The sequence below is a fragment of the Sander vitreus genome, chromosome 6, assembly GCF_031162955.1.
Source record: "Sander vitreus isolate 19-12246 chromosome 6, sanVit1, whole genome shotgun sequence".
Taxonomy (NCBI): Eukaryota; Metazoa; Chordata; class Actinopteri; order Perciformes; family Percidae; genus Sander; species Sander vitreus.
Window position 1 is genome coordinate 30,453,725 of NC_135860.1, and position 27,673 is coordinate 30,481,397.

Genomic DNA, 27,673 nt, shown 5'->3' on the forward strand with positions numbered 1-27,673 from the left:
AGCCTGTAGTGTGATATGTAAAAATCCACCGCTCCCTGTTCAGATGCACTAATCAGGGCCAGGGGGGGGTGTCTAACTGCGTGTCAATCACTGCTCATTCTCCTTTGTGGGGGGGAGGGGCTTAGGAGACCGTTTTGGGCTTCAGCGGAAAGGGGGGAGGGACTGAGAAGAAGACTTTTTTGGCTGAGTCCTGGATCTTCACAATGCTACCTACAGCACCTTTAACTGGGTGTCTGGGGTGACATTCCCATTACCATGGCCAAACAAACAAAGAAAAGCGCGATGACTACAGAAAATGAAACTTCAGAAACGACCGTTCATCATCATAGGTGCCGCCAAGAGAATGAAACGGAGAACTTTAAGATTGTAACTTTAATGTTGGACGAGTCTTATACAATTTAAGATTGTATACAATCCAATTGTTTTAGTTTTAATGTGAACCTAACACTGTAATTTGATTTATTATAATATGCACCCATTGGAAAGCGTCTATGTGCGTAGGCTCCAAAGCTCTGACCTAAACACACAATAAAAGCCCCTTATGGCCATAACCTGTGTAACACGTTGATATTGTTTTTTTCCAAAACTTAAAACCCTAGCACAGAGATGATTTTGGTGCCCTTCATTTATTGGGTAAGGTGACAAAATCTGCTAATACCCTTTGAATTATTAGATTTTTTTTTTTTTCTTGACCGTGAAGGATACTTCATTACAACAACTGCTCTCTGTCAAAATGACATTTCAGATGCTTTTACAAAATCTTAGACATATGTTTTTTAAGTCAAAAAGTTACTCACAGTAACGATACAGGAATAGTTTTTTTTCACTTAGTTGACATTTACCTCTTCCCTCTGCAGGGGCAGAGTCACACTCACACAAGATGTTGGCTCCATTCAGCTCCAATTAGGCCTTTTCAAACAAATTCATAAAATTAATTAAAGACAAATGTTTCTCAGGGGACACCAACCATAAAAACATGCCTGTCGTGGCAGATTTGGAGCTTGATTAGTTGTAGACATCTCATAGCATGACTCTGACCTTTAACACTATTTCACAGTCTTTTCTCAGTGATTTGTGTCCACTGAGTCAGTTGAACCATGTGGCTTGCTAACTGATGGCGTCCAGCACAGTAGAGTAGGAGGATTAAGGTTATGCGGTGGGAGTGAAGAATGGTGCTGCTGGTGTTTTGTGTGGACACGGGTCAACGATCGGAGGCCGGCTTCCTCACGGGGCTCAGATTGTGTTTTGGGGTCTTGGTGTGGAAAGCAGCTTTTCCTCCTGCCGGCCCCCGCAGCCTTTCCACAGTCCCTGGGGTATGTTTTGTGTCGGGCTGCAGGTCAGCGGCAGTGCTGTTTCAGGCCATCATGTTGTTTTCTTTACCCTCTCTGTTCTCGCCACACTCTCCTACAGGAGGAGCCAGACATGGCAGTTCAATGCTTTGTGGCCGTCCTCTCATCTAGAAAATAAGGCCACTGGTATTCTTTGTGGTTATGTCAGCCGCAGCAGTCTTACACACACGCACACACACAAAGACACACACATGTCAACTCTAGAAGCATCAGTATGAGGGGAAATATATATAGCATTCCCAACCAGAAGTACCCAACCCATACTAGCAGCCTAAAATCTCGTATTTTATCTGCTTTTATATTTTTAACTGTTTTTAACTGCTCTTTAATGTTTAATTTCTTATACTGCACTGTAACTTCTATTCTCAGACTTTATCTGTTTTTAATTTTTTAATTGTTTTTAACTGCTCTTTAATGTTTTATGTAAAGCACTTTGAATTGCCCTGTTTCTGAAATGTGCTATACCAATAAAGCTGCCCTTCCTTGCCTTACTTGTATCCCAGTATTCATTGTTTGGGGGTACATGGAGTAGTTCAACTCATTTGAAAAAATCGAAATTCAGATTTGAATAAAAAAATATAGTTAAAGTTGTTACAGCTGACTCAATCAGCTGTAACACCTGTCTCAATATGTGAACTTGCTATCGTGTTCACACATTACGCGCCAACAGCACGTAATGTGGTGTTAAAAGGTCGTGGTCATTTCACGTATTTCTGTGAGATCAGGCTGAACATGATGCAGGACATGCTTTGGTTTTGTTCCCCTCTGATACTTAACAACCGTAAAACTATCAGAGGGCGGAATTTTCCTTTAGCCCTCAATCTAAATCCTAACTCTAAACTAGCAGTAACCCCTTGAAGAAATTTAGACAGGCCAACATGACTTCATTTCTCAACAATGTTCTCATACCAAAATATGTAGAACACATCTTTTTCTCCCCCCCCCCCTGGTCTTTTTATTAGCCTCCCCCTCGGTCTACCACACACACACAAACACACACCCACACACACACATAGAGTGTAGCCACTCTGTGGATAGTGAACAGAAAATCTTTCATATCATACACATCCCCAAGACAGCTGCTGTATCCTGGCAATGATCCATTTTTTCACCGTTCACCGTATAATTCTTGCTCTGAAAAAGATCATTATTATCTTCATAGACAGTGATGATGGATTTAAAACAGCATGACTCCTGACATCATGAGATACTGTAGATTAGCTCTTTGCCGCTCAGGGTACTGTAGATATGTGATGGAATTTCTTAGAGGAGTTGGGGTGTGTGTGTGTGTGTGTGTGTGTGTGTGTGTGTGTGTGTGTGTGTGTTTGTGTTTTCAGGCTGTTCTCATGAACCATTGGTACATATCGCTATGAAAAAGTAATGCACTGTTATCTGTGTGTATTCCACTTATTTATTGCTGTATGCACCACATTGACTGCTGCTGTATAAGAGCACAAAATGGGAGGTGGTCGGTGACTTTCACCCAGGAAACGCGTGTTTGTGTCCCAGGCTTACTACTTAAGGGGACCAGTGTTTTAATCCAAACCACGATCTTTTTTCTAAACTTATCTGTCGGCGCTGCATGACGGTTTTATCGGCTAAACTTAACTGTAAAGGACTGTCACCTTGCGGTGCACTGTACCCAGCTCACAGCCACCTTTTGTCGGCTAAACTCAACTGTTACGGCCTCTGAAACGACGGGCGCCCTGTACCCTGTACTGAATGGAACTGTAAAGACTGCTAAACTCACGTCGTCACGTGATAAGCCGGCGGTCGCCTATTTTCATAGGATATCATAAGAATTTATGTGCATAAGTTTGTGTACCGTATAGGCATAACGGGCATAACAGGCACTCCTGCAGCTCTACTTCATTGTACTTGTCAGGGTCAAGGGTCATGAGGCTGTCAGCTCTTCCACAAACAGAATGGCAGAAAATGAGGTTGGAGGAGAAGAGGAATAACAGCAAACTGAACCTGAAATGTTTTTGCTAACCTTCGTGTTGACAGAGATTAGGCATTACTGCCTGTCTGCTTTGATCCATCTCAGGAAGTTGTTTTCCAACATTCATATTGTGGGTCCACCTTTCAGCCCCAATGCCGCTCTTTCTCCCCAAATGCCTTATATTCCTGTTGCCGGCTGTGGCTCATGTCCTCTTGGCTTAAGGTAAACACACACAGCAGGCTGAGGCTGCACTTTCTCCCCTCTTCCTCCTCTCTCTCACACGCATCCAGTGTTTAAAGACAAAATGTGTGCAGCTCCCCACAGTCCATTACAGCTGTACATACAGTTTTTAAACTCTTTAAATGATCTACCCTCTGTGCATTGCAAGCAACACTTATACATTTCCGTGCACAGATGTATGTAGCTGTATGCAGATGTGTGTCATTGTATTGCCAGAGAAGTTGAAAGGTGTTTCAAATGCCAGATGTCTGTGGCTTAGTGGCCTTTATGTGACCTGAAAATTATTTTCATGATAGATATATCTGTTGATTCTTTTTTGAGTTATTCGATTGACAATTTAGTCCTCAAGATGAATTGTAACAACTTCTTCTTCTAGCTCATCATCAGGTCAATCAATTGTAATTTGTACTTGACCAAAAAACCTGAAAAATGACTGACGTTCCCATCAGCTGTTCTTAGTGTTTAGTGCTAGTTAATCAGTAAATGATAGCATGCTAGTAAGCTAAACTAATGTGAGATAGCAAACATGGTTAACGTTACCTGCTAAATATCAGCATGTTGTCACTGTGAGCATGTTAGCATGCTGGTGTCACCATGTAGCCCATCACACCACTTGTGTCTAAGCGCGGCCTCACAGAGCTGCCAACATGGCTGTAGACTTCTTTTTTTTAACCATTGTTACTGGTGTTAAGTGGAAACCCATGCCGACAGTCGACCCTTCCTCCGACTTATCAAAGCATTTTTATGTGACACTTTAATGTCTTTATCTTCATCTGGCTCTATATTATTTTCGTACTTTTAACAATGTGTCATAATGTTTGCGTTTGACATTTATCCACCATTTTATTCCACTAGTATTGACCTGGGATGGGTTTTTGCTTTATGAGCAGACTCTTACAAATAGTAGTGATGTTTTTACTGCCACTGGCACATGCTGCCCCCCCAACCATACTATAACCAGATGGGTGTGATGGGTTGGAAAGACACTACAGCTGGACCCCACGCATAGAGATGATCTCTTTATCCTAAAATTGTACCGGAGGGTAAGGGTTAGAAGGAGGGGGGAGATACTTATATGGATGAATATTTGGGGAGCCTCAAGGGTCTAAAGCAAACTGTCTGCAGAGGCTCTGGACTCAACATTAAAGTCCTTGGTTCAGAAGGCCCAAAAGCAGAAAAGCAATAGCAGCTTAACTTCAAACCGTCTCTGCAGTACAGCTTGAAGTTGTTTTCCCCTCAAATCTTGGATAAGAATTTTTTTAAGTACAAAGCGAGTTTGAGTTCTTGTTTTTTCATTGTTATTGCCAAGATTTTAGTGACATTTTGCCTAATTAGAGTCGGCCATGACATACAACTTGGGGATAATTGACCAGGGCGGTCTGTGATGCCTTTTGAAGATGCAAAATGTGTGGTCTCTTTCTCGTCTCACTTCCTTTTGTCAATTTATGTTCTTCCATTTGTTTTTCTATGTTCCAGGGGCCTGTTCATCACTATTCATGACCGAGGCCACATCTCTACAATTCTCCAGAACTGGCCAGAAAAGGACGTCAGGGTAAATTATATCACTCAAACAGTGCATGGCGTGAAGTCATCAGTATTTAATGTTTTTTATGTTGTTCCTGCACGGCCACATTACAAAACCCATGGAAACCAAGTATTGTTCTGTATGACTGCATCAATAAAACAGAACATAATAATGTTTGCAAAAATGCAAACTGGAACCTGAAATGTTTGGTCGATTGGCTCAGTGGCCAACACAAAATGAGTAATGAGGATACAGAAATAATCAATTTGTGCCTTTTTTATTGGTCTTTTATTGGAATTAGCTGACAATTCAAAAATATAGAATATGACCTGCCTTATCATGTAATGTATATGCATTTAGCATACAATATTGTTTTATATGACAATACAGTTTACACAAATTGAGAAACAACAGCAGTGCCGGAAATGGGCCGGTACTCACCGGTACTAAGTACCGGCACTTCTGATTTTTGTCCACTTGAGTTCCCTTACTTTCTTATTGCATACCGCCACTTCCTGGGGTGAGTAGGTACTCACCACACGTAAACACCTGCATGTCTCTCACAAAGCAGCTGAATGTTGAGAAAACAGCGCTGAAAATGTCCTTGTTAACATGGATAATTGTATTGGATAAACATATTATTGTAACCCTGTGCTGGAGAAGGCTACTGTGTTACTGTGCCATCGCCCGACACAGGAGCACAGCTGTGATCCAGTGCACAGCCCACAGCTGGACCATGATGACCGGCCCACCCCAGCAATCACAAATACAAGTTAATGTCAAGCCCTGAATGTATGTATTGAAATGCATACAAAAAATATATTAGAAGTGATATATTATCAATATATTATATAAATATGAATATGTACAAGAAAACAAAAGTAGGCAATGGAACAAATCAACACATGTTGTAATGATGTGGAAATACGTAGATTATCTCTATGGACTCCCTCCAGGAAGGGATTATTTTAACAGTAGGATAAACTACGTTGAGTGATAGGTGGCCACAATTATAGTGAGAAAATGAGAACGTACTTTAATATAATCCTGAATGTCATACAGACACTATAATAGCTTTGCATTGTTGTTTGGCTTTGTTTGAAATTATCTGTAGAATATGATCAGCAATACTGAAGGCGTAAAAGTAGTGAAGATACTTTTTAAACTATCAGGGAGTTTACATTGTGAACTGAAGGTGGTGGGAAGTAGTCTGGCTATGACCAGACCAAGCTAAATCTTTTAAGATTGAACAATAGTCTGGGGAGTCTGCTCTGTATTTTCTACTGCACAAGAGGCGTGATCAACGGGCAAAGTTCAAATGACTCTGTACGCAATTGGACAGTCCTTCAACCAATCAGACCAACGATCCGGGTGACGTAGCAGCGACAGCAGAATCAAAGGGTTGCTGCCATAGACTGTATATATAATGGACCAGCAGATCCCGTTGCTCTGGACGGAGACCAGTGAAGGATATTAGAAGCACTTTTCCGGTGAGCGCTGAGCGTTACTGCGCAGCCTCCAACTGAGAGAGACGACGTAAATGTGACGTGAGCAACCTGTCTGAAAGTTGTAAGTCTTCTGGTAGCTGTGCCAAGAGAAATCTCAATCATTCCCAATCTTGCAGAGACGGAGAGCGTAGGTATATGTAAGGAGATAACATGGACACAGGCTAAATATTGCTAACTACAATGCTAGTTAACATTAGTAAGTAAACTTAAACAGCTAATGTAAGTCGAAACTGCCTGCGCGCTTCTCCGGTACTATACAGTAATTCCTCTACTATGCGACAGTCCCGTGGTTATGACACAATCGTTAGCCTATTTTTATAAAAACGTCTGCTACGGAGCCATAACGTGAGATTCAAGGTAATGGAGCCTTTTATACATTGTCATGTTTCTTTAGAAATGAATAATGGACAAATAGAGTCTTTAAACGCTTCAGATGTAAAGTTATTCGCTGTCAAAGTGACGTCAAAATGAATGGGATGCTAACGGGGGTGAGTGCTTGTTAGCATCAACATGGCGCCATAGGAGGTACGCGTTGTGAGGAGAAGCTTACCCCCTTGGTTGCTGCGCTTCGGTGTCCGCCATGTTGAATGTCAACAAAAAGCTGCTTGCCATTGCTTCTCTATCGTCATCGTGTTAAACCCGCCAATAGCGCGCCAGGTGGATAAGCCAGTTTGTGATTGGTCCCCGCAGATTTGTAACGGAAGCAGGTTAGAAAAATGTATCCAGCCTGAGCTGCAGGGAGAAATCAAATCGCTGGCAGATTGGGCTGGGTTTACCCAGTCTAGGTGGGAAGTTAAAGACTGTACAATTATAAATTAAACCTGCAAGCTATATTGGGCTGATATTATGATAAAAAAAAAACACAATGTGTGCATTACTGAAAGGCCAGTCATCTCACACCAGGCTGTCTCAAACAATAATGGATACAGATAATCCAGTGATCCCCTGGGGATCCGTGGACGGTTTTGGCATTGGTTCTTTTGACGTGCTGTATTGGCCAATTTCTCAAAAGACTGACATATTCCTCTAATCCTTTGTGTAGAGCAACTATGTGCAAGTCATAATCTACTCATATTTAGAATGACGAAACCAGTAGGCATTCCTGGCATGTCAAATATACCTGCAGTCTGAGCCACCTGTTCACAGCTGTCAACAGCTGGGCATTTACCTCGCCGCTGACATGCCGCCTCTCATTGTCAGGGTGGTCTTATCGTTAACTCACCTAATATGGCCGACTTCTAACATTTCTATAGAGAAAGGGCAAACGGGAGCCAAGGTAACCATCCACTGATGAGCCTTGCAGCCTTTTATATGGACTCAAATAATGGTCATTAATATTTTGTGCTTGTAAAAAGGTTTTGCAGCTGTAGAATTAATTTCCACAAGTGATAGTTTGGGGGGGGTGCTCTTAATGGTATTGAGTATGGTCATTATAGATTTTAAACATTCAAATGGGAAAACTAATGATACCCTTTAAACCTGTCAGATTGTGGGAGGAACCAGGCTGTAAAAATGCTGTGCCAGAGTAATCTGCGTCACACAGATGGTGGAAAGAGAAAAACCCTGAACATTTCACATTAAACACTTCTGCTGGTGATATTAAGTGTTACACAATTGATTTGTTTCATGCTGTGGAATCAACCCAGAGGGACTTATTTATTGCTTAATTGCTTAAAATGACTAGTGAGTGGAAAGCCAGGAGTGTGTAGGAGGGCCTGGCTTACACTGAGGAAATAAACATGTTTCTGGGTAGCATGGTGAACTTGTTTTGGTAAAGATGATTTGTGTTCATGAGACATGGAGGCAGAACTGCTGCTTCATTTATCTTTTTAAAGTGTTATTAAAGTGTGTATAAATGCTTATTAGGGCTGCACAATTAATAATTGATACAACATTTCAAAATCGCAATATGGACTAGTGCAATATCCAAATTGCATGGGGGGGGGCACAATATTTGTTAAAGGCAAAATATGTGTTAAAACATTCTGAATGAAGTATTGTGGTACTGCAGAGACATCCCGTCCTACAAATCCTATCCTACAGACTAAAGAAAAAATCTGGAACAGATCCTCGCAAAAATCCCATTATAATTGTTTCAATTTCTTGTAATTTTATTAATTTTTTCAATAAGAATAATGATACGAAAATGATCATTCCCTTCAATATTGTGAATCATATCGCAGTATCGCATATCAGTCAAAATAATCACAATTAGATATTTTCCTCATATCGTGCAGCCCTAATGCTAATAAGCTACCTATCATACATGTAGTAGCATCATACACAGATTGATGTTGATGAGATGGTTGGTGTGGCTACTGTAGTCTCTGGCTGACGGTTATGTTGATTGACAGGCGGTGTGTGTGACGGACGGAGAGAGGATCCTGGGGCTGGGAGACCTGGGCTGCTGTGGCATGGGCATCCCAGTGGGCAAGCTGGCCCTCTACACAGCCTGTGGAGGTGTGCCGCCACAACAGTGCCTGCCTGTCATGCTGGATGTGGGCACAGACAATGAGGTAAGAGCTGAGGTCTAAATATATTAAAAAAAAATAAAAACAAACTACGCTTTCTATCAAAAAGAATAAATACAACGTGGGAATTTAAAAATAAAGGTGCATCTTAAAGATGACGATATGTATCGATACGATATGTATCGTCTGCAGTCATGCTAGGGGCTGCTAGTGCTTTTAGCTAAATGCTGACATCAGCATGCTAACATGCTCCCAAAGACAATGCTATCATGCTGATATTTAGCAGGTTTAATGTATACCATGTCCATCATCTTAGTTTAGCATGTTAGCATGCTAACATTTGCTAATTAGTACTAGTGCAAAGTAGCTGTCACTACCCGATGTGAGTCGAGTGCAGATGTGAGTTGTGCATGCTCCGATTTAAACGGTTTACGACATAACACCAAGGGATCCGGCAAACGTTTTAGCTATCTATGATTGTTTGATTGCTAACGTTAGCTCAAAACGCCATTCAAGTGACAGCCTTGAATGGCAGCCTGTTTGATTGCTAACTTGTAGCCAGCAGTGAACGAACTTCGTTATGTAGGTCCATTTTTATTGTATTGACATTACAGAAGTCTCTAATAGCAGGTTGTAGGCTACTTCAGCCTCTAATCTAGAACTGACATCAGGGATCATGCCGTGAAAATGTGATGCCTTATACTAAATAATAAATTACTGCTATGTAATAGCCTGGATGCCAGCAGAATTTAGCCCCGCCCACAACATTTGCGGTCGGGAAGTTTGGTCTGGACTTGATCCGTTGTGGAGCAACAATGCTCGAACCAGAGCTGTTCGGACATATCGGATCACATTGTCAGGGCAGGCTTTATACAATGATGGACAGATGATCAACAGTAATGTAAAGCCTGCCTTTGACTCGCAGCTTCTGTGACGTCTGTCTCCGTTGCTCTGATTGGTTGTAGGTCTATCCAATTGAGTGCAGAGGCCATTTTCTTTCCTGTTTCGGTTGAAACGCCCCATAATCACAACCCAGTGGAGCAGTATCAGACTCATATTCTGACTAGAATCTGAGTATGACAACGTCAGGCTAGCTATGTAATGTACCTATCTCATTATTCTGTGGCTAACAGCAAAACCGATTTGCGTGATTGCGTCACTGTCGCAAAGTGACGCATGCGCAACTCACATCTGCACTCGACTCACATCGGGTAGTGACAGTAGCCTACGGATTAAACAAACAACATGTAACATTAACGTGTTGATTAGTGAGTTTAGGCAGATTTTGTTACAGAGACAGGCTAGATGTTACTCCCTGTTACCAGCTACCCAGCTCCTGGCTAGCAGCTTCATATTTACCATTAAACAATCTTCTCATCTAGTGTAGGTCTATCACTTGTTATGGAGTATGTTTAGTGTGATGCTGCTACTTTTACTCGACTTCAGAAACAGATTACCACATCAGTTCTAACCTTTAGTCATTTAAGTAGGCAACAGTGAAACTAAGACTGAGGGTTTTTTTCTTGCTCACACAGAGGCCAGAGATAAAGGTCAGCTTCAGAGCAGAGGGGGCTGGTAGAGTGTCTTGCTCAACTAAAGGTGGATTACATTAAATTAGATGAAACTCTAAATAATCCCTGTGGAGAAATTAGGTCATTATAGCCCCAGGGAGTAATGATCAAGAGTGCTTGGTCTTCCTGCTCACCTCTCAACTCTACTGCTCAAACTCAAAACATTGCTCCAATAAATTAACATGCCATGAGTGTATGATGGTGTATGCCAGAAGGGAAATGCTCCTCATCCACCATAGCCAGGTAAGCCTTGCCTCAGAAAGCAGCCAAGAAACCAAATCCTACACTTTAGAACCAGTAAACACCCTTTACATAAGTGAGATAAGCAGCTCCATTGATGGATGCCAGGTGGGAAAACACCTCTCCCTGCTGCCAGTATGTGAGTGTAGTAGCCAACAGAGCTAGAGTTACCCACCTATGTTCCCTGTTCTCTATGGCAGTCTCTGAAAGATGATTCAAACTCAGGGCAGGGCAACACGTGTGTCTGTAGCCTTAAACAGACTAAGAATAGTCTGTGTGCACATCTATATATACTCAACTTTCGGTCTCGGCCAAGGGCGTGGCCGCCTCAGTTTGCCCGACACAGCTGAGCTCAGCCTGTCAGATGCTGTCCTTCATCTTCCAAGACTCCACATGACTCAGTCCCTGGAGTTCACTTTTAATCCAAGCAAATGTCACAAGTGAACTAAGGATTAGCGATGTTGCTGAGGATAGATGTGTTTGCACATAAAATTAAGAAGATGTATGTAGCAGAAAGTATTTGCAAGATTAGTTAAAAACCCACTGATTTCATGCAGGCGATAGCATGCTTAATGGCCGGGGATCCTTCTGTGGCAGCACTTACCCAATACACACTTCATCACAGTTCTCCAGGTCCAAGCAGAATTGCATTATAACAACAGAAACAGTGCAGTCTTCCCAGATAGCCCCATGAAATATATTACATTGCTACGTTAGACCTCTTCGTGCCATTGAAACTGGATTTAGAGCAAAATTGTCTCTAATTCTGCCAAGTCCTGCACCTCAGCTCTTTATCTTTATACAGCTACAGTATGTAGCTCTACCTTTTGACCTCTTCCTGTACTGGTATCTCCATGCGTTCTTAAGTTTCCACATTGAGTCTACTACTCTGTTTGAAGTGATTCTGGTTTAGGGCGATCATACCATCTGTAGATTAGATTCTTGGTTGCACGACAGCAGTTTAAGACATTTATGGGCATCACAACGCAACTTTAACAAGCTGTCTCATAGTTCCAGTTGCCTCAAACTGCCTTATATCTGTTGCCAAAATAAGAGGAAGAGAAACACTTTTTTTGTGTGTATAGTGTGTATCAGTGAGCTCATAACAACTTCAAATGTTGAAGGTAGAGATATTTAGAAATAGTTCAGCATACTTTGAATGATTGACCGGGCAGTGATTAGCCTATAGCATTACATAAAGACTGGAAGCAGGGACCTCTAAGTAGGGTGACCAGATTTCCTGGTAACACTTTACAGTAAGGGTACATGAATTATGAATTCATGCATGAATTAATTCATGATTTGTGCATTACTTCATTCCTTTATATCTTATGAATCATCAGAAATTGACATGAGTTCATAGCGTCTCATTCATGACCTCATGCATGAACAACACATCAACTAAAGCATTAGGTAAGGTGGGTACCTGATTATGCACAAGTTGTGTTCGAATCAGAATTTGATAATTCATGTAGGCCTACCCTTACCGTACAGTGTTATTCTGATGAACGATGTGACAGTTATCGAGACTTCGTATCACTTTTATTTTAAAAGCTAACTCCTCTTATATCTTCCCCTCGATAACCCTCATTCTACTATGCCCTCTTCTGCCGTACAGTTAACACTAGTTACCGTCAGCAGAGCGGATGTTTTGGCCTATATAAAAGAAGTTATTTCAGATACTTTCCTGTTTTAAGTTTATTATAGAGACACACACACCCATACTAAAGGGTCCTCGCCTGGGTCAGGGAACCCGAAAGCGAGGCAAGAGACTTAAAGAGGAGTCAAAACTGCCTCCCGTAGGGGTGTTCCCCTACCGCTTGGCAGGGTTGAAGAAAAAGAGTAAAAAATAAAAGTCATCAGAGGATTGGATGGAGGGCCACCTTTCTGCCATTCTGAGTGCTTGCTGCTGGAAGAAGGTATCGATCTCCTCAGGATCTTCGTCCTGAGGTCCCTGTTCCCTGTTCCTTCTGTTATCTCTACCTCGAGGTGGTCTAGGAGGCTCCCATCCACTCGAGCCCTGGTAGGGTCCAGGTCTGGGTTGTCTCCTCCATCGCCCCCCGAATCTCTCACTGACCTACCCCGCGGGTTCTGTTCCGCAAACTGTCTTTCTATAGACCTGTCTCTCCTTATACAGTCTTCTCTGTAAAAGTCATATCTCTGTCTGAGATACGACACTTTCCAGGGTTTCCCTATGCCTTGGAAAGCCAAGACTTCGGATCCCTTGGGTGCCTGATCTATACTCCTCCTTTCTCCCAGTGATACTGGGTACCAGACCGCTTCATCGCAGATAGGCTCTTCCTCCCAGTCTGAGTGGTATTCCCCCTCCTCAAAGAGTCTAGGGTTATACCAATCGTTCTCAGTCCGGTAAGTGGGCTCTCTGCATGGGTACTTGTCTGGGCTGTACTTGGTATCTGGCATTGGTCTGGTGATTTTTCCCAGCCTGCCTCTAGAGGTCTTTTTTGGTATTGGTGGATCACAAATCGTTACCCTTCGTATCAGGTGCCAACCCAGGGGAACCATTGTCTGGAGTCCCTTGGGTCGGTCCCCTGTAGGAGTTAGGATGCTCCTTGGCTGAGGAGCGACTATAGGAGCCCTGGGTCTTGGGGTACTTTCAGGTACCGGCCTAGGTGGTGTTCTTTCCCTACTGCGACTTTTGCTTCTTCCCCTGGTCGGGGTGCGTGATGGGGGAACATTATCCTCCTCATCAGTCTCTATTACAGGCCTGTTTGTTTTCACTTTGTGTTTCCCACGAGCGCCTATGGGCGGAGAGGATCCATTGCTCGTCGCAGGGGAGTGGGGACCCAGGCGGGGCTGTGCTTCCTGTTCTCTGATTAGGGCTTGTTGGTGTATCATTTAGTGAGTAGAGGGGGTTGAATCTCCAAACTGCTTCCTGATAGATATGCTCATCAAGTTCCTCTGCCTGATCATTTCCTCCTACCCAGCGTGGGGTAGGAATGCACTGACGCGAGCGTGAGAGCTGATTCCCAAAGTTGACTGGTGGGGGGGCTTTCCTGAACTCAGTAATTGGGGGAAGGACCTGAGACAAGTTCCTTTCATCGCCCCAGCCATCCCTTTCTTATTCTCCCCCCTCGTCAACCTGGTTTCCATCCTCCCTGTGATCCTCTACATCTCCCTCTGACTCAGCACCCTCATCATTTTCATCCTTATCATCTGCTGTCACTAGTGCATCTCCCTCTCGGTCAGCGGGCAGGAGAATGTAGAATATTGCTCCCCCGAACAGAGGAAGTATATCTTTTATCCAAGTAAGGAGGACTTCAGGAGGATCTTCCCAGTCTCTCCCTCTCAGATTTATTGTCACCATTTCTCCTGCCTCTGCCGAGTTAACCAAGGGGTGTATTGCCCTGATGAAAGTTTCCCTATCTGTTGCTCTATACACCGCACGGTATCCATCACTCTCATCAGTGCTTAAGCTTCTATCCTTTGGTAGTTCCCGTATTTACACGGTGGTAAGGAGTGGATTTCTTCAATATATTCTACTCCAATCTGATCCACTATCTCCTGCTCATAATCTGGCAGTAGAGGCTTCCTCATATATGTCTTGAGGCATTCTGAGGTGTGTACGAACGTGCCACTATCCATCCGGGCCGTCTCCTTAAGGATTCGCACCACGGTGTTTTCCCTGATACCCCTATCCGGGTCTGCAGGTATTGCACTCCCTCTGTTCTCTGGAGTGAAGGAGCCACTTGAGGAGCGTGACGCATTTCCAGAAGTAGTTGGGTTGCTTTGTACTGCCTGCTGTCTATCCTGAGCTCCTAGAGAAGTCTCCCGGTCCCTCTTCTAGGTACCCGGGTATACCATATCCTCCAATTTTAATTGGAATTTGTACCACTACATCTTCACGAGGCGTGTGAACGTTCCGATCCGGTCACAGAAACGGGTCCGGGTAGAGGTGCTCTGGGCGTCCCAGAGCTCTCTCTATTTCCCCCATGACCCACCCATTCACAGCTCCTGTGTTTCTGTAGCATCTTAGCTAGGGCTTGCACACTATCTTGGTGTGAGTACTTGAAAATCCCATCACCGAACAGGGTAATCACCCTGCACGGATATTTGGCTGCTAACGCTCCCTCCTGTAATAATCTGTACAGGTACTTCTTGCCGATTGAGTCCTACTTTATTACTAATTGACTTGTTTGCGTTGTTTTCGTCTTTTTTCGACTACTTCACCTAACCCTTTCGTAATTGGCAGGTCTTAACCCGCGATCCTTCTATTTTAGCCGGTACATAGAAGGTTACGGTGTGCCTGCCGTTCCTAGGGGTTGTAGCTCCTGTACCTATAGGCCTTTAAGTACAGTTGCACGGCACGCTACTTCAATCTCTAGCTCTAAAGCATTTTTTGAACCTGCTAACTCTTTCGTAAGTAGGTTCGTACCTCTTGGCAGTGGTTAACCTGTTTTGCATCTTCTAGTTATCTTTTAACTCTGCGTTACAGTTCTTAACACACTGCCCCACGTATGGGCGCCATGATGAACTATGTGACAGTTATCGAGACTTCATATCATTTTTATTTTAAAAGCTAACTCCTCTTATACCTTCCCCTCGATAACCCTCGTTCTACTATGCCCTCTTCTGCCGTACAGTTGTTTTGGCCTATATTAAAAGGAGTTATTTCAGATACGTTCCTGTTTTAAGTTTATTATAGAGACACACACACCCATACTAAAGGGTCCTCGCCTGGGTCAGGGAACCCGAAAGCGAGGCAAGAGACTTTGATTAACACCCTAGATGTCCCCTTGTTCACGGGCGTTTTAACCTCCTATACAGAAAACGTATTGCCCAAGGGAAGCTTCATAACCATATGATTTTCAGTAATACTCACAGTTTAAAGCTGCTCTTCGCGGAATCACCAAAAGCTCAAATCCGCTGAAAAATGCAGTCTCCGATGAGTTGAGAGGAGGCTTGCTGTCAAAATCGGTCCCCGCTGAGTTGCAACTCACCCAGCGGTTAAAGAGGAGTCAAAACTGCCTCCCGTAGGGGTGTTCCCCTACCGCTTGGCAGGGTTGAAGAAAAAGAGTAAAAAATAAAAGTCTTCCAAAAAGGCACAAAACGAATATGCGGGTTTTGTTCCCTAGTCCAAACTTGAACTCAGGTATTTTTATTTTAATTAAAGCATAAAGTTAAAAAAGGCAAAAAGCTAAACAGAAAGAAAATGAACAAAAATGCACTAAGTCCCTAACAGAATAAAATGAATGCTCTAATACGGAGATTCTTTCAGTACAAAATGCCCCAAAAAGAGAGACTCTATCATCGAGTTACTCCTATTTATACATACATTGACCAATTCACTCCCACCATACCAGCAGGGGCTGTCTCACCACTTCTTGTGGCCTAATAAGGTATCATTTTTTAATGCAACCACAGGTTATCAGACACTCACAGGAAGCCTCACATGTGATGACGTTTCGTATCTTATGCATTGCTCAAGCTAACAGCCTTATACATTACACAAGCAAGCGGTAATGCTCTTCCATCATATATGACACCTTGACTCTCTTCTCCAAACAGAAGCAGGATAGTGTGAAGTTTTACCAGTACATATGTTTTACATCAGCTCCCCATTACTTTCTCTCATACATGAACTCAATGTACCCCACATTAACTTTTCCCCTGTCTCAGCTGCAGTCTCTTACAGGAACACACAAACTTCCCCTCTGCATGAACTGCAGGCAGGCCTTCTCATACATTTACACTAAGCAAATTAATATACTGCTGTATCTAACATAGTATCTAGCATGATTCTTATTCCTAAACAAAATTATAATTACATTTATAATCAGCAATGTGATTATATCTATAAGCAGAAATATAGTTGTAGCTGTTTTTGGGCTAATACATTTCTTAAAGCAGTAATATATATTTCAGCTGTTTTTGGGTTTTCAACTGAACGCTTCGTTCAACACACACACACAAATGTAATCTCATTTGATAGAGCAGATAGCTTCCCTACTGGAAACATTCATTCCGTATACAGTATTTGTTAGAGGAGTGAATTTGCTCAAGAATCAATTTGTTGACTGAAAGCCTACTGTGAAATTACGCACAGGTGTCAGCAAAATTGGCCCGTGTGACGAGTAGCGTCTTTAAGGTGAGAATGGTCATGCGGTTCCTCCCGTGAGTCCATGTGTTGTTCATGAGCGAAAAAATCCGCTCAACGGGAGCATTTGTGCCCGGTAGACACATGGCGAACTGACAAAGGAGACCTTCATTTTTAAACGGAATCACCCTGCTTTTGAAATGCACGAACATTTCCACCCAGCGCTTGTCCGCTGACTTTCCAGCGGACCTGGAGGGACGAGGTTAAAATGAGACAGATAAGAAGAGACATTGCGACAATGTTTACAAATATACATTGTAACGCTGGCTGCACAGATTATGCAGACGCAGACCGCTACGTTTGACTGACACACACACACACACACACATCATATGCTAGTCGCTTTATTAGTCTTTCTACATGGGTTTAGTTAATTATCGGGCTATAATAAGACTAAGTCAGCTATGTTATCGCTGACAACGGGGACAATTTCATAATTGTTGGTGTAAACCGGGACATTTTAGCGTCCTGGCAGGCTTTTGTCGGGACTCGGGACACGCAACTCAGAATCGGGACTGTCCTGGTCAAACCGGGACGTCTGGTCACCCTACTCTAAAGCTACCTAATGAACACATTATAAATCTTATAAATTTGTTTAATTACCGGCTGAATATTTGCAAATGGCAAAATAGCTGCAGATGCTGTACGGTAGTGCTGGGTGGATGGATAAAGTGTTTGTCAAGAAATGGTTATACCCGGCTCCTGCTCTGCCCTAATGCACAGATACATGCAGTTTGAGGCAGTAACGAGTAATGTGAATACTTTTTTCAGTGACAAGTAGCTTTGTGTTAGCTCAGGAATGAAGGCGTGGGGGATGCATTAGCACGTACAGTATACAAAAGAAAAAAATTCAACTCCTGGTAACTCCAAAATTGACTTATTAGATGTTGACTATTCTTAAAGCTTGCTAAGGTTAGCCACTGGTAAGCCTATTTAGCATCACCTGGTTTTGTTTAAAGTTGGAGGGTGTGTGAAACTACCAACTTCACTGTGAATGGGATTATAGTAGCTCCCAAGATGGCAGCCGCCTGTATACGAGAACGCAACTGTCTTTATAATCTATCTTTATAATCTATCTTTCTTATAACTGTCTGTACACTTACAAAGTTCCCAATGCTTTGATTTACATGTAGGGACCCTCATTATGCTACCGTGGAAGTGTGGTGATATTTTGAGCTTTTTTAGTGGTATAAATAGCAATTCGTTTTTACATTCCCTGTGCCCCAAATACTAGCGTTGTAAGCTAATCAGCGGTCCGCGCTAGCTTGTTTCAGGCTACAAACACATTCGATTAGCATGAAAACATGTCCCAGAGAGCAATCGAGTGGGTTAATGGTCAGTAAATACCTTCAAACCATTGTTGATGTCTTGCTTTCTATTTTTACACGTTAACTACAGACCTAATGTGGGTGTGGAGGCTTTGGAGTTGTTTAAAGGCACATTTGACAGTGCTGGGCTGAGTAACCAAAGTAGTAAAATGAGTTATGTTGTTACCTTTACTGTACTTTTTAAGGTAACAAGTAATGTGTAGTTTGTTACATTTTGAGACATGTTGAGTTATTAGACTAGGCATAAGACTCACTGTTCTTCACTCTTGGAAAGAAAGGCATCACAGAAATTGTATATATGCACAGGGACAAACTTGCCTGCAAACAAACACAAACACACACACACACACACACACACACACACACACACACACACACACACACAAACAGAGTATTGATGCTTATGCAACTTTAAAAGAAATAGCTATAAAAGAGATTTTGCTGTAGTCTGCCAGGTCTATTTCTTTATTATAAGCGATGACAGGCTAAATGAGTTGTAATGGGATAAATGTGTGCGTATGTGTCTAATGTGTAGTTTCTCTGGGCTTGTTTTATATGGGAGAAAGGCTAGCTTGCTGCCCCTCGGTACCCCGCCTCACTCTGCAGTCCTGACTGTGAAGGCATGATGAGAGCAGATGGAGTTGGGAGGCTATGAGGTAGTGGTAGCTCTAGCTAATTATTAAAATTACTGTTATTATGGGATTATATTTGTCCTTGAGTGGATATGGGGGTAGAGAGAGAGGCAAGCAGGCAGACATCCAAACAGTCGAGCAGGCAAACCCCCTGACCAAGACATACTTAGTTTTTTTCCCAAACAAATAGTTTGACATTTTGGGAAATACACTTACTTGCTTTCTTGCCAAGAGTTAGATGAGGAGATTGATACCATTCTTAAATTTGTAAAGTTAATATGGAGCTACAGCTAGCCTTGCACAAGATTGGAAACAGGGGGGAGCTAGCCTGGCTCTGTCCAAAGGTAACAGGATCTGCCTAGTAGCACTTTGAAAAATAACTAATTAACACTTTATAACTCATTTGTTTAATTTGTACACAAATGTAAGTGTTAAAATGGCACTTTGTGTGATTCTCCTTGTTTCCAGGCTCTATGCTAAGCTAAGCTAACCAGCTGCTGGCTGTACTGTAGCTTCATTTTTAGCATACAAATAGAATGGTATCAATCTTCCAACACATCATTGTACCTAAACAACAGATTAGGTCCATTTCGAATGAGTCCCAAAACAACATACAGTATACGATCATTCTATTTACTGCCGCACGGTGGCCGTTTCGAAACATGTGACCGCAAATACAGTTTTAATCATGTGACATTCTATTTAACTTAACGGTCGCCGTTTTAAACACGTAGTTAATGTTGTGACGCGGCTAGTTACGCTAAGGTAACACAAATACTTAGGGTTAGGCAATCATCAAGGATTGGTTTAAAAATGAGTCGCGTAAAACCACTGAAATGAGGACGTAAGTGCGTCACGGACGTCACCCCATGGACTAAGGTCTGTAAAAGGCCATTTATTTCAAAAAGTGACTGTTGACTTTTGGTTTCACACGGGACACGATCCTCAGTCTACTGAGTCAAAGTGCTGTTTGCTTGACCCATCCACAACCCCAATCTGCATTGTTTTGCGGAATTTAGCGCTCTTACACTTTGTGACCTCACAGCCTAGTTTGCTCCCTGCAATAATTACTACAGCCACAAGAGGGCCAACTGCGAATGTAAATATCAGTCGTTATGAGCTACTTGCACAATCGTCTTATGCGGTTGTTTCCTGGATGAGGATGGACTTCAATCTTCTTATCTGTCTCTTGGCAACTAAATGCATTAGCATATTTGCCAAAAAAACTCAAACTATTGCTTTAATCTTTGATCAGATAAGGCTCAGTGCCTGTAAAATGTCTGTTTTGGACATTTAGAAAGTGAGCCACCAGTTGTTTTTTTTCTTCAGAAGAATGTACTGGCTGTGTTCTTGTGTGGGAAGCAGCAATAAACTCTGACTACCTGGACAGCTCTTATCTCTGACTTACATAAAGTACACAAAAACACTGACATATCCGCAGGGAAAGAGGCACAGAAACACACGCAGCATAAGGAAAAACAAACCAGTTTGCATGTAGTCCGTTTTTTTTACGGCATCATCTGGTTATCTCCCTGGACTGTATCTGTCAGTGCATCCCTGGGCCCGATGTCACCTAGAATGACCTCAACACTAACACTCATGCTGACATTAGAGTCAATGATGTCATCCAGGACAATATGCTGTTTGCTGTTTGTTTGTCCAGTGCTGGGTGTCCTTTACCTCAGACAGGTCCAGGCTGTTCTTGATCCCTGGTCTCGTTCCAGTGCTTCTTTAGAATGAACTTTTTTGTAAATGCTGCAGTCACATTTTTAACACGGAGAGTTTCAATGTTAAACTACTTAAAACTCCCTCATTAAAAGTCCAGCACAACAAAGCAGTCAAATATAACTTTATATTATTTTCCTGAAGTCCAAAAGTCATCAGTTTGGAAACAGTTGCAACAGTGAAAAAGGAGCTTCTGTGTCTGTAGCAAGCATGAACTCTAAAGCCATTCACAAGGACTAATCCCCTCTGAGAGAAAGGAGGGCTGTACAACACAAAGGACAGCTTAGCCAATCAACAGTAGGTAATCTGGGACAGAAAGACAACTCATGTCAACAGTTCAGCACAGTGTCAATGAGGTCAGCCCACTTGAAACTCACTCAGGACTATCAGAGTTACTTATAATGCAGATCCTTCTCTTTCACCTTTAAAGGCAGTTTCCTCACAGCGTGTAAATGGACAGAATAATAAAACAAAACCTCACCATCATACACTCAATAGACAGCACATAAGTTGCATGTGAAACTCCACTCCAGAGGTGAACAACTCTTCTGGATTTAATAGCAATTTCTTTTTTCTCCTTGCATGCTCTTGCATCATCTTATGAAATTACCACCGAAAGCTTTCTCTGATCAATCCACCTCTCAGTGGGATCACAAGAAAATGTTGTGCTTGTTTTAGTTACTGTTGAACTTAACCACCTTAAGCCTATTACTGTCCATTTAAATCTTGCCAGGAAAGGAGTTGGCAACTTCAAATAAATATTGCCTTATATAAACTTTTTGAGCTGTTCTTGGACATGGCAAGTCTTGACCCTGCCATGGAAAGGCGGCTGCTGCCGCACTCATATTAGTGGCACCCTCTAATTATCCATCTCTAGAAGTAAAGGTTGCCCGTCCCAATGAGGCATGACAACTCTCCGGATTAGCTCGCCACCCCTTTGGATTGAAATTTCCTGGAAACCAAAGTTTACAGAGTGTAGCACATTTAGATTATGAGTCTGTCTTCCAAACTCTGTCTAGGTAGGAATCTACAGCTACAGTACCGTATGTTAAGAGCATAGAAATAGAATGAAAGTAGAGCGGCCATTGAACTGTTTCCATGGTCATTTCACTTGACAAAGAAAAAGGCAATTGTTGTTAGTTGTTATGCAGATTTCTTCACCATGGAAGAGAGCGGACGGCAGCTCCAGAGACGGATGGCTGGCTAGTTAGCTTGTCTGAATCCTAGCGGCGGGGAGTGAGGTGGAGGGACCGTTGGACCGAGCACTGCCGCTGGCCAGCAGCTCGCTGTTTGGCTCATTTTCTGTAACCATTGTAGCATTAAAGCATGGTGGAATTAGCAGGCTAGATAGCTAACTAACTTCCGCTGTGCTTTAATGCTACACTGGTTACAGTAATATAAAAGGCGGCCATCATGGAAAACAGTCATGACCAGTCGAACCACGAACACTGTGCAACCAGTAACCAGTAACATGGCTCAAACACAGCGTTCGTGATTTGACTGGTCATGACTGTTTTCTAAGATGGCGCCGAATGTAAACACTAACGCTACACTTACAAAGTTCTCAATGCTTCGGTTTACATGTAGGGACCCTCATTATGCTACCGTGGAAGTGTGGTGCTATTTTGAGCCTTGTTAGTGGAAGAAAATAGTGATTTACCAAGTGCCCCAAAAGCTAGCGTTAGCAGGTAACCACCTGTTTTGCGGTAGCTTGTTAAAAGCTAGAGACGCATTCAATTAGCATGAAAACATATCCCAGAGAACGTTCGAGTCGGTACACATATGTTATTAACCCCTAGGTTAATTTTATGCCGGAATTGTCCTTTAACACTTATTAGCTATGGAAATGGTACACCAAAAAAACATTTTTATGGCTGAACCATGTTATAGCAAGCAGGTGCAGCATGTCAAATATCTGATGAAATATGTGCTGATACCCCAAAGCAAAGTCTGTAAGCAATCTATCACTGCTACTGTAGGGGCATTTATTTCCACCTAATTCATCACAGTCTCACTTTCTCTTTCATTCTCTATTTCTGTCTCTCTGTCCCTCACATCCATCTCTGTTGTTCATTTTCTCCCTTCCCTGCTCTATTCCTCTCATTCTTTAAAATTCTTAGGTGTAACTAGGTCAAAGTTCCCTGGTGCTGTTCTCTCATCTCCGTCACACTGTTAGTTTACCTTTGCTGTTCAGCCTTGATTCAAATGGCTCCTATACACACATATGTCACACATTTACATTCTTCATTCTAAATCATCCTTCTTAAAGAACTTCCTTTAGTTCTTCCTGCTGCTCTCATGCAAGTAGAGTTATGACTGGGTCATGCTACATAATCATAATTTCTTTTAGGGCCAGACAATTATTTTAGCCATGTTAGAAGCATGTCTCTCTGACCACTTTGATCTAGACTGAAGTATCTCAGCAATATTGGATATATATTATTTGAAGGGCTCATTTTAAGCTAATGAAAACACAACGATTCTTAGTTGCAGTTGATTATACAGTTATTGAAAAACAATGAACTACACCAAGAGAATTTTGCCCAGCCTGTGAAAACAGTTGTATAATGGTTTCCTTGGCTTTGGTGGGTGCTTTCGATTTTCTTTTAGACTTGGAGAATACATTTTTTTTAACACAAAGCCTGAGTTACAAGCTGGGCCATCACGTTTGAAAGACACCATACTAAGATTGTTTAATGAAGCTACACTATACATCTGCATTTTGGATCCTGTGTGTGTAAATGCCTTTGTGGCTTCCAGATGGACCTGCACAAAGTCTGATAAAGTGCTTTAGACGATCTACTTGAGTCAGGGTCAGTTGGGGCAGAAAACTACAACAATTCTGGAGGTGTGGAGTTAGAAAGAAGTGAGGTTACAGACCTACAAAGCCTGTTCCTCATATTTGTTTGAGGTTATTATCTTAAGGCTACACTAGCCACTACTTGCATAACACACCCAAATCATTAACTAAACTGAGCAGCCAAGTTGCATTGTGGGTAACGTAGGTGCCTTTTTTTCATAAGGAAAATAATGTGTGCAATAAAAAAGGAAATACCTCTGGATCAGCTGCACTCATTTTCACTGTCCATAACTGTCCATCGTTAATCCAACAATATTAAAGGACTGCAATGCTAAATCAGTCAAGTACTCGTTTAAACAATTCCCCTTGGCCCAGTTGATATTAAATAAATAAATAAATATTAAGTTGAGATGGAACATTAAAAACAAAGTTTCCTTTCTTCCTATTGGTTTTATATTTTTTCCTCTCACTTGCCATTCTGTCCTCTGTCTCCTGTGTTTTTGCAGGTGCTGTTGAAGGACCCTCTCTACATTGGGCTGAGACATAAGAGAGTGCGAGGCCAGGCCTATGATGACCTGCTGGATGAATTTATGAAGGCTGTGTCAGACAGGTATGATCATATTGGTCTTCAATGAATCATTTGCCCAATTCCTGTATGCAGTCTGCTATTGTCATTTTAATACAAACAGCACATGGTGCTCTTAAAAGAAATATGTCAAGCAGTGATGGAGCCAGATGTTGTGGGATTCAGGGATCTGGAACTTCAGTCGCAGATGATTCAGTTTAACCTTCTTTAAATCAGGTTTTGGTTGCTAAGCAATTCAATCTACCTACTGGCTGAATGGCAACATGAGCTTATTGAAAAGTGATCGGAGAGCCTTGGTAACCGTCAGTGCTATTGATTTCAGCTGCATGGGTTCAGCTAACCAACTATTCAGAAGCTGGTTGAACTGTCAGAAGCTGAACTGGACACCTGCATGTTTTTGACTCATACCAGCAGCATACCATTATCTATTTTCAAACTGTCCACAATGATCTGACTTGCTTATTAGTCCACAGAAACTCAGCCAATTGGATTTTCTTCCCAACTCATCACGTAAGGACACTTGGTCAGGACCCCTCAAAGCGTCATTTTCTCAACATGCGGGGTACTCCAATAGACTTCAACACATGGTTAACGTTGTGAATTCAAACATAACTACTCGGCTAAGTTTAGGAAAAGATCTTGGTTTGGGTTAGTATAAGTGAGTTTGTTAAGGAACCTATTTTACATAGGTAAGTTAAAATACGTCAATGTTGACTCTTGGTTTCACATGGGACAAGGACAGCGGTCTTTTGACCCATCCATCCACCCCAATCTCTTCGCGGACTCTTTCGCTCTTTGTACTGCGTCGCCTTATAGCGCTGTGGTGTGTTAATATTGAAGGGAATGGGCCGGCTGGCACAGTTGCTCTTAGCATCTGATATTGCCGCAGATGGGTTTACATTGGAGATAGTTGAAAGCCTGATGCGTCTCATACAGGCGCTAAAGGGGGCGATCAAACCGAATTAGGTCGGTACAGATGCGTCTGCTTCAAAAAGGCCTTCGCAAAGCGCGACGGGCAAAAAGTGGCTACGTGTTTTGCTGGCGAGGTTTTTTTCTGCCGACTTCTTGGTCGGGTTATCAGGGCCAAAGGGTGCCTTGTATCAGACGCTGAGGGGCGTGATCAAGTGACCTGGGGTGAAAGGAGGGCTGGGTGTTTGTTGTTTTAAACAGCATATTTAAATAATGTCATACATGATTATTGTGAATGCTTAAAGAATATGATTGAACATGTAAACAGAGAAGCTTACAGGAATAGTGGGAGACCTCTTGTTTGTGGAAGAAGCTGTTTTATTCTCTGTATGACTCTAGTGGTCCCAGTCGAAGGAACATATCTCACCATATCTTTCCCAAGCACAGAGATAATTCAGACTTGTGATGTCATGTAGAAATGCTAAACCCTGTTTGATTCAGCAGTGGATCACAGTGAGGGATTAGGTTTGGTGTGTTTGACTTGGAGGCACAGCCAGGCATTGACGTGTTTTAATATTCCGTTTTGTCATTCATTTTGTTTTCATACACTGATCTTATCTTTTCCCTCTTTTTTGAACTGAAATTAGGTTAGCCATGCTGCTTGCCTTTGGGACTTGTATTTTATGTGTTTATTGCAGTTCTGTCCTTAATGGAACTTTTGTATATCTTTGACTTGCATGCATGGTGACACATCTCTGGGTCCCTGTTTGCCATGAAGCCATCACAGCCACGCACACATGGGCCTGGTTAAGACTTGTCCTAACCCATAGTGTCCAGAGTCCAGTAGGATCAGCCTGGGTCTGGGGCCCCTCCAGCTGGCAACAGGAAACCATGACTCTAATAACCGGGTGGCTTCTCAACTATAGGGAGCAGCGAAGCTTTTTCCCCAAAGGAGCCAGATTGGCGGAAAATAAGTAATTATGGGCTCAGAGATCGAATGAATGATTACAGCTCTGCAGTCTTTTAAGTAATATTCATGTTTAGTTTTCTTAAAACTAAACGTGAACTAGAATACCCCGGATTGACTCATCATCAATAAGCAGCAGAAGTCTGGAGGGATTTTTTAAATCCACCGTTTAAAAATGCTTCTGAGTTGAAGGAGAAGGGTTCGTGATGCAACCGAGTGTTTGTTTGATTTCAGGCCAGCCTCCAATGCTCCGGCAACTGCTCCTGTTAACAATCAGCAGGTGTTGTCTACTGCTTTTGTCTCTAGGCAGAAATGAATGATCCCTTAATCTCATTGCTCCTCCCGCACACGCCCACAGCAACACAAGGCTCAGCAAAGGTTTCAAAACTCTGAACTCTCTTTTCTGTCATGGAAACACTAACCTTTTTTTATGACATTGAATCCCTAATGTATTTCTGTTGGTGTGTGCAGATTGCTCTCTGTGAGAATCCTACTGCATGAAGTGCATGAGAGCGAACTTGAGGAATGTGAAGTGAAAACTTGTGAACAACGCGTTAGCTTTTTTCTTCTAAATGCCGCTCTATCAGTATAATATGGCATAGGCGCATATGCTTGTGCATCCTGATGTTGCCAGGCAACCAGCAGAAGTCACTTCAACTGGCTAAAATATAGTCCAGCTCATATACCCTGTAAAACTAAAATGAACCGTTTTTATAAACAAATAAGCTATAACGTGTTCATTTGTTAATTAGCTTTAGAGGTGTTGGTAGGTGTTTGTGCTAAGCTAAGCTATCCAGCTGCTGGCAGTAGCTCAATATTTACTTCTCATCTAGTCTATATCCACAACGTTCCACTTGTGGGATTGCTCCGGTGCCGCCAGAAATTCCGCCGGATGTCCTTTTCGGCCGGATGTCCATCCCCTCCCGCTTTATTCGTGTTGGCGTTCTAACCTCAGGTGGATTTCTGAGGACTATGGTTAACTGCTCCTCAGATCTCTGCAGGGTAAATCCAGACAGCTAGCTAGACTATCTGTCCAATCTGAGTTTTCTGTTGCACGACTAAAACTACTTTTAAACGTACACATGTTCCACCAAAACAAGTTCCTTCCCGAGGCTATTTTGTAGAGGCACCGTGGCTCCGTACGGCACATAGCACGGCCCATGACGATTGTGATTGGTTTAAAGAAATGCCAATAAACCAGAGCACGTTTTTCTCCCATCCCAGAATGCTGTGTGGACTAGCCAGACCCTCCTCTGCAGCGCTGTGGAAGAAGGTCTGGCAATGCGAGACTACTTCTCATCTAACTCTAGGTGAGAAAGTGAAAAACATTTTTTACCAAAATATTGAACTCTAAAACAAAAGTATGAAACCATTTTAGACCTTGATAAAATGAAAAGTATATTTTTATGTCAGACATGATTGTGTTTGACACAACCGGCTCCAGGGTGCTCTCCTTACCAATCTGAGTGGCAAGCAAAAACTACCCCAATGCCATCCACTAGGGCTGGATGAATAATCAAAAATGTATCGACATCAAAATTCTGAAGCTGTTATCGATGTATTTTTCCCATGACGATAATTTCGATAATTTATTGCTGTTGATGCAGGTCCAAAATTAACACTCGCCAGTCGCCAAATGCGGGGACGGGCCGACACACACCAACACACAAACACTGGCGCACACACCAGCCACCAGCCACTACCTTCTGTTTACTAATAGCTAGCGTTTAACTCAGGATAATTCATTAGCTAGTAAGTGGCGATG

At 42.5% G+C, this 27,673-nt stretch overlaps 1 protein-coding gene across 2 annotated transcripts in view; it reads left to right on the top strand.

Moving 5' to 3' along the window:
• Positions 1-27,673, top strand: part of me1 (malic enzyme 1, NADP(+)-dependent, cytosolic) — a 120,754-nt gene that overhangs the window by 78,503 nt on the left and 14,578 nt on the right. For both annotated transcript variants that reach the window (XM_078253692.1, XM_078253693.1), the window contains exons 4-6: positions 5,008-5,083; positions 8,919-9,080; positions 23,953-24,056. In XM_078253692.1, the coding sequence (XP_078109818.1) occupies positions 5,008-5,083; positions 8,919-9,080; positions 23,953-24,056 (342 nt within the window). The remainder of the gene's footprint in view (positions 1-5,007; positions 5,084-8,918; positions 9,081-23,952; positions 24,057-27,673) is intronic.